Here is an 8,237-nt window from a genome sequence, read left to right on the forward strand (position 1 = left end):
CTACATGCAACTCCTACATGCAACATGTAACTTCTATATGCGCATCCTAGATGCAAGTTCTACATGGAGAGAGAGAATGTATTACAATTACTACATGCAGAGAGAGAAGCTCTCCAACTTGTATAAATGCTCCATAATAGAATGAAGCCCACACTCTTTGGGGCATTGTATTGAGTTCTACTTTGGTATTTCAAGAAACTATCTCCAAGTGTCTATGCTTCCTTGCACTCCACGTCCAAAATCATGTCCTAACCTTGTAACTCCTCCTCCCCTCTCCTCCTCCCACCAACTCCTCCTTTTCCTCTCTTCCTCCCTTCTCCTCTCTCTCCTCCTCCCTCGTCCTCCTCCCTTCTCCTTCCTCTCCTCCTCCCTTCTCCTCTCTCTCCTCCTTCCCTATGCTCTTACACCTTCTTTCTCTCCCACTCCTATGCTCCCCCTAAACCCTTAGTCCCTCAACCTTGGACCACTATGATCTACGAGGGAGATGAGTTCTCCGCGATGTACTCTACTCTGAACCTTTGATCCTCCTTCTAACCCTTAAACCCCTTCTGAATCTTGGAACTCCTTTTGAACTTTGGAACCTGTTCTAAACCATGAACCCTCTTCTAAACCTTGGGACCTCTTCTAAACCCTCGAACCTTCTTCCAAACCCTCGAACCTTGTTCTAAATCCTGAACCTCCCTCTGACCCTTAAAACTCCTCCTAAATCCTGGAACCTCCTTCTAAACCTTGAACCTCGTCTAACCCTTAAAACTCTTGCTAAACCCTTCAATGCCTAGTGAAGGCAAAAGCCTTCCTTGCCCCAATCATGGGCACGTTGCTTTCACACATGCATGCACTATGTTTGCTTACTACACTTAAGCCTATATCTCTCATCGGAATATGACCCAAGGTCCTAAGCTACACTCATGTTACAATCGAAAATACCAATAAATTTGTAGGTAATAAAAAGCCTCAAAATCTCACATACTGAGAAAATCGTGCTCTTCCTACATACTGAAAAAACCCTGCTCTTCGTGTGGAAGACGTGGGAAAGAGCACCACGGCTTTCGCAGGAAGAGCACGGTTTTCTTAGTATGTGAGGTTTCGAGGCTCTTTGTCACCTATGTTGGTTGTAGTATGAGTGTAGCTTAGGACCTCGGGTCATATTCCAGTGAGAGACGTAGGCTTAAGTGTGGTAAGCAAACATAGTGCATGCATGTGTGAAAGAAATGTACATAATCATGATTAGGGTAATGAAGGCTTTTACCTTCATCTTGGGGATTGAAGGGTTTAGGAGAAGTTTTAAGGATTAGAGGGAGGTTCAAGGTTCAGAAGGAGGTTTCAAGGTTTAGAAGAAGTTTCCAGAGTTTAGAAGAGGTTCCAAGGTTTAGAAGAAGGTCCAAGTTTAGAAGAGGCTCTAGGGTTTAGAAGGGACTTAAGGGTTAGAAGGAGGATTCAAGGTTCAGGATAGAGTACATGGCGAAAAACTTGTCTCCCTCGTAGATCATGGAGGCCAAGGGTTTAGGGGGAGCATAGGAGTGCGAGAGGAAGAAGGTGTAAGAGCATGGGGGAGGAGGAGAGAGAGGAGAAGAGAGGAGGAGAAGGGAGGAGGAGGGAGGAGGAGAGGGAGAAGAGGGAGAGGAGGAGTTGGTGGGAGGAGAAGAGGGAGAGGAGGGATTACAAGGTTAGAGGAGAGGGGAGGAGTTGTAAGGTTAGGACATGCTTTTGGACGTGGAGTGCAAGGAAGCGTGGACAGTTAGAGACAATTGCTTGGAATACCAAAGTAGAGCTCAACACAATGCCCCAAAGAGCGTGGGCTTGGGCTTTATTTCATTATGGGATATTTATACAAGTTGGAGAGCTTCTCTCTCTGCATGTAGGAATTGTAAAACATTCTCTCTCTATACATGTAGAACTTGCATCTAGGATGCACATATAGAAGTTGCATGTAGAACATGCATGTAGGAGTTGCATGTAGGACATGTACAAATTGCAAGTAGAAGTTACATGTACTAACTGCATATAGGAATCATATGTAGAACTTGCATATAGAACATGCATGTAGAAGTTGCATGTAGGACTTGCATGTCGAGGATTCCTAAGAGAGATTATTCCTAGCCCTATGCAAGTACAAGTGGAGCTTTGCCGCTACTCTACACACACATTTTGTGCTACCAAAGTCCATGTTGGCATAGAGACAACAGTGAACCATCGTTGAGTGTTTGCATAGAGTCGATCTTGTTCCACTACATGTAAGGTTCAAGTGATTTCTACCTTAGATTTTTCACATGGTACCAAAGCCAACATACAACTCTGGTTTGTACTCTAAAGAAAGGACTCCCTTGTCATGACAAGAGAAGTCAGTAGACATTAGAACATTACTATGTTTTATACACCGATGGTGTAACATGTATTTTTATTTATGGACACCAAGCGAGTCGTTATGGCGGTAGGTCATCTGAGTAGATAGGACTACTCAATCTAGAACCATTGCTTCAGATGGCATCAAAATTGGACACGAAACACTTATTCTATTATTAAAGATGTGCACCCATGTGTTTAGGTCCTAGGGGCTATTAATAGGAAGGGAAGGGTGGATTAAAGTGCACGACTGGTAGATGTAGGCTAAGGGTAGGTGAAAATGGGAAGATGGAACTTGAGTGATCTCAAGGGACATTAATAAAAGGGTATCACCCTTCATTGTGAATCATTGTCATGCCAAACCCACAATCAATGGAAGAGAGAATGTCCCTGTACCCTCGTGGCATGTCTTGGAATCTCAAGGTCCTTGATGCTCTTAGTACTGATAAAGTACCTAATCGTCACTTTAGGATGTCATAGACTCGATCATTCCTCAATCCATAAGAATTCTACTATTAACTTTTATATTGGCCTGACTATCATTGCATATCTAGGAATGTATTTTATGTAGTGTCTTGCATGCCCAAATAAAGATCTGTAAATTCTTTCCATTCAAGGGGGTGGTAATTCCAATATTATTTTGATTTTTGTCCATGTCTGTGGCAATGCCATGTCTTGACCCTACGTGACCTGTGAAAACACCATGTCTCACATTTCATACAATTTAGTGAAATCTGCTGTACTTACGGTCTATATTAATAACAGTCCAAAGGTGATCTATGGTCTATATTAATAACAGTCCAAAGTAAAATCACCTTTCTTTCGGAAAATGCCATCTGTCAGCCCTCCATGGCATTCACATGCTGCCAAACTAGCTGAATGCTGTGAAAACAAGGAGCTGTCTTTACAGAAATCAAGGAATCATATAACCAAGGGCTCAATGCTTTCTCATAGAAGGATATTCCCTTGACTTCTGCACTGGCAAAAGAATCTCACATTGGTTTGAGATATAGAACCTGAACCTATATGCACTCTTCCGAAGCAAAAATTTTAAAAATTATGCCCAATTCTTTTGGAGCTCTACAGGCCTCTAGGTTCATCAGAATGCTCAGCACATCCAAAACTTTAAACACAGGCAGCACGGTCCTGTGGCATTGTAAGATGCCCAGGAGCTCTGGCCATGTTCGCATAATGCAGGTTCCTTGTCCATGATAATCAATAAATACTCAGGACCAGATCTAGGTTTGGCGTATGCCCTTCCTTTTTAATGTGCGAAATCAATATTTCTAGCTTTGTTGAGATTTCCTTACCTTGCTTATGGCCCACCACAAACTCATGCACCTTCTTGTTCACCTCTATCAAAGCAATTGCTCGCTTTTTGTTTGCCCCCACAAGTTTTCTCATCTCCTCTATTTTATAAGCATCGTTCCACCTGCCAGCACTTGCATAGATCTTTGCCATTAGCACATAGGAAGCAGCAGATTCTGGATTCATTTGGACAAGGTGCTGAAAGCATCTGAGTCCTAGTCCAACTTCCCCATAAGTTTTGCATGCAGTGAGCAAAGCTCTCCACATCACTTCAGGTGGAGGACATTGCATAGCTTCAATAAATTTCTCTGCCTCCAACAAATGCCCTGACCTCGCAAGAAGATCAACCATACATGTGTATTGATCTGTTGCTGCTGCAATGCCATATTCTTCTCTCATCATCTTGAAATATTCGTAACCCTTGGATACGAGTTTGGTATGGCTGCAAGCAGCAAGAAGACATGTGAATGTAGTTGCATCTGGCCTCATACCCTGTTCTTGCATGTCGTTAAAGCATCGCGCAGCCATGTCAACCTCATTGTTCATGCCATATCCATTGATCATTGTGTTCCATGACACCACGTCTCGATCTAGCAGCTTGTCAAAGACTTCCTGTGCCTCCAGCATGAATCCACATGTGGCATACATGTCAACCAAAGTATTGCTCACAAAAAGATCTGTTTCAAATCCATTTTGTGTGATCTGTGAGTGCATTTCTTGACCTTTCTCTACAGCTCCCATGCAGCAACAAGCTTTCAAGATGCAAACAGATGTGACAGCGTCTGGGGAAACGCCTTCAAGTTGCATCTGTTCAAAGCACTTTAGTGCTTCCTGACCACACCCATGTTCAGCATACCCAGCAATTAGTGTGCTCCATGCCACAACATTTCGACCTGGAAGCTTGTCAAAGACATTCCATGCATTGGAAAATGATCCACATTTGGCATACATGTCTACCAAACTGTTGCCAATAAGACGATCTCCTTCAATGCCCTTGCGTGCTATCTCTATTTGTATTTCTTGGCCCTTGTTTATGGCTCCTAAGATGCCACAAGCTTTCAAGACTGCAACAAACGTTAAAGCAACAGGAGACATGCCCTCCACTTGCATCTGTCCATAACATGTCAGAGCTTCCTGAGCAGGTCCATGTTCAGCATATCCTGCAATCAGTGCATTCCATGCCATGACATCTCGAGCTGGCAGCTTATTAAAGACTTCCTGTGCCTCCAAAAGTGAGCCACATTTAGCATACATGTCAACCAAAATGTTGCCAACAAAATGGTCTCTGTCAAATCCCTTTTGCCCAACCTCAGCATGTATTTCTCGACCCTTGCCTATGTCTCCTATGCTGCCACAAGCTTTTAAGGTGCAAACATATGTAACAGCACCTAGAGAGGCGCCCTCCAGTTGCATCTGTTCAAAACATGCCAATGCTTCTTGACCACATCCATGTTCAGCATGTCCTGCAATGAGTGCATTCCACGACACAGCATCTCGAGCTGGCAGCCTCTTGAAAACATCCTGGGCCTCTGCGAGTGAGCCGCATTTTGCATACATATCAACCAAAGTGTTGCTAACAAAAACATCTCTTTCAAATCCCCTTAGCACAATCATAGCATGTGTTTCTCGGCCCTTGCATACGGCTCCTATGCTGCCACAAGCTTTCAAGACACCGACAAATGTGACAGCGTCTGGAGGGACGCCCTTAAGCTCCATTAGTTCAAAACACTTTAACGCTTCTTCACCAGGCCCATGTTCAGCATATCCTGCAATTAGTGCAGCCCATGACCCAGCAGTTTGAACTGGCAGCACGTGAAACACTTCCCTTGCCTCTGAAAGTGAGCCACATTTGGCATACATGTTGATCAAGGTGTTTCCAACAATGCGATCCTCTCCAAATCCCTTTTCTTTGATCTCCATGTGTATTTCTCGTCCCTTACCAATGGCTCCTATGCTGCTACAGGCTTTCAGGGCGCAAATAAACGTGACAGCATCAGGAGAGACATCCTCGAGTTGCATTTGTTCAAAACACTTCAGTGCTTCTTCACCAGATCCATGTTCAGCATACCCTGCAATCAGTGCATTCCACGAAACAACACATCGAATTGGCAGCTTCACAAAAGCTTCCCGTGCATCAGAGAATGAGCAACATTTGGCATACATATCAACCAAAGTGCTACCAACAAAAGAATCACAGTCAAATCCCTTTTTCAATATCTCAGCATGTACTTCTCGGCCTTTGTCTATGGCTCCTATAATGCCACAAGCTTTCAAGATACAAACAAATGTGACAACAACCGGAGAGAAGCCCTCCAGTTGCATCTGTTCAAAACATTTCAGGGCTTCATGAGAAAGTCCATGTTCAGCATATCCTGCAATCAATGCATTCCACGACACAACATCACGAACTGGCAGCTTGTTAAAGACGTCCCCTGCCTCTGCCATTGAACCACATTTGGCATACATGTCGACCAAAGTGTTGCTTATGAAAAGATCTCGTTCATATCCCTTTTGTATGACCTCAGCATGTATTTCTTGGCCCTTGCCTACGGCTCGTATGCTGCCACAGGCTTTCAAGATGCAAACAAAAGTGACAGCATCTAGAGGGACGCACTCCAGCTGCATTTGCTCAAAACATCTTAGGGCTTCCTGACCAGGTCCACAGTCAGCATATCCTGCGATTAGTGCATTCCAGGACACAACATTTCTCACTGGTAGCTTGTCAAAGACTTCCCGTGCCTCTACAAGTGAACGGCATTTGGCATATATATCAACCAAAGCGTTGCCTACTAACAGATCTCTTTCGAGTCCCTTTTGTGCAATCTGAGCATGTACTTCTCTGCCATTGTCTAGGGCTCCAATGCTGCTACAAGATTTCAAGACGCAAGCAAATGTCACAGCATCTGGAGAAATGGCCTCCAATTGCATTTGCTTAAAACATTTCAGCGCTTCCTGACCAGGTGTATGTTCAGCATATCCTCCGATCAGTGCATTCCACGACACGATATCTCGAATTGCGAGCTTGTCAAAGATTTCCCATGCCTCTGCAAGCGAGCAACATTTTGCATATATGTCTACCAAAGAGTTGCCAATAAATGGATCAATTTCAAATCCCCGTAGTGCAATCTGAGAATGAACCTTTCGGGCCTTTTCCACATCTCTTAGCCTAGAACAAGCTTTTAGTAGGGCCATAAACGTATGCCTACTGGGGTTTACGCTTTCATCTTGCATTTTCTGGTAAAGGTTGAGAGCATACTTTGCTTGCCCACATTGAATGTAACCTAATAAGAGAGAGGTCCATGAGAACTCATTTCGATGAAGTAGCCTGTTAAAAACCTGCTGAGCATCTGATACACTTTGACATTCTGTGAACATTGGCACCATATAGTTCCCAATTCCTCTATAGGCTTCCAGGCCATTATTACAAATGTGTGAATGCACACGCTTGGCATGCGCTAGATCTTTTTTTTTCCTGCACTGTTGCAAGATGCAAATAAAGTTCTCAACCGATGGCAGCTCAGCAATGCGGTCCAAAGTATTGAGCATGTTCTCAAAGCTAAGCATCTCCCAACCACCCCCCTCTTGCAACTGTTGTACATCCACTTAGAGTTTGAGCACGCCTGTTGGAGCTGGGCATGCCGTCAAAACCCTTTGCTCTCATTGATGTCCTGGATTCTCTTCAGCCTCTTTTTGCATGTCTAGAAACCCAAACTGACATGTGCCACAGCGTTGACATTGTGTTAAAACTCAGCAAGAAGACCAAGCAGATTCTAGGTTGAGACCTTGAACTTAACACATTTAGCTGTGCGGGACATCTTGTCCAGGCTATGGATCTCTTACTTTGGAGTCGTTCCACCAAAGTAGTCCTGCCATCAGCGCTATGTAAGCAACCTTGACTCCGTAACTGCAAACCAGCGACATAGATGTGACAAGAAAAAACAAGAGGCTTATCCAGCGATATCGAGCCTGAACTGGAAGTTCTTGAGGTATTCCGAAAAGGGGCAGCCGGAAGATTCTGCACCAAGTGACTCCTTTGCCTTTGGTCACTGGGTTGAGGATCAGAAACCTGGGGCTGATGCTCCATGTCCTCATTATAACAACCTTTAGTTTCGCATCCGAGGAGACAGGGAGCCTGCACCTTGAGAGACTCATTCTGCCAAATAAATAGTTGACTCGCTGTCTATCGCTCTCTCCCTCGATATATGATGCACACCTGAGAACCAGTTTCACTCTCAGTCTCACTCTCACTCAGTGCCGAATCCCCGCCCATGTGAGAAAACCGGCAGGCAATGTGATGTTTACACACCGATAAACTCACAAGCTCAGTGCCGGTGTTTGCCTTGCAGGTTCACACCTCCCGCCGGCCATCCTCCAAAAGGTGGTGTGAAGAGCTACCCGACTCGCCAATAGTAGGGACACGTCTAAACACTAACACAAAAGATTTGTGTCTGGCCCACTCCTCCAACCTCTTCATGATTGGCCCATTCCATCTCTTCCAACCGCTACACCAATCACACATTGGTGACATACATAAGCAGCCTGATGACCGTCGAGTGGTGTGAACCACCACACCCGACGGCCATTCT

At 44.6% G+C, this 8,237-nt stretch overlaps 1 protein-coding gene across 1 annotated transcript; it reads right to left on the reverse strand.

Moving 5' to 3' along the window:
- Nucleotides 1–3,131: 3,131 nt before the first annotated feature.
- LOC147898579 (pentatricopeptide repeat-containing protein At5g27110-like) lies at nt 3,132–7,989 on the reverse strand. The gene is made up of 2 exons (XM_087379438.1): nt 7,624–7,989; nt 3,132–7,517 (listed from the first exon to the last, which is right to left on the reverse strand). The coding sequence occupies exon 2, from the start codon at nt 7,213–7,215 to the stop codon at nt 3,559–3,561; it is 3,657 nt and encodes a 1,218-aa protein (XP_087235564.1). The 5' UTR covers nt 7,216–7,517; nt 7,624–7,989; the 3' UTR covers nt 3,132–3,558.
- Between the last annotated feature and the right edge of the window lie 248 nt (nt 7,990–8,237).

Source organism: Dipteris shenzhenensis, chromosome 9, assembly GCF_047967505.1.
Source record: "Dipteris shenzhenensis isolate YYH24624 ecotype China chromosome 9, Dip_SZ_1.0, whole genome shotgun sequence".
Classification (NCBI taxonomy): Eukaryota; Viridiplantae; Streptophyta; class Polypodiopsida; order Gleicheniales; family Dipteridaceae; genus Dipteris; species Dipteris shenzhenensis.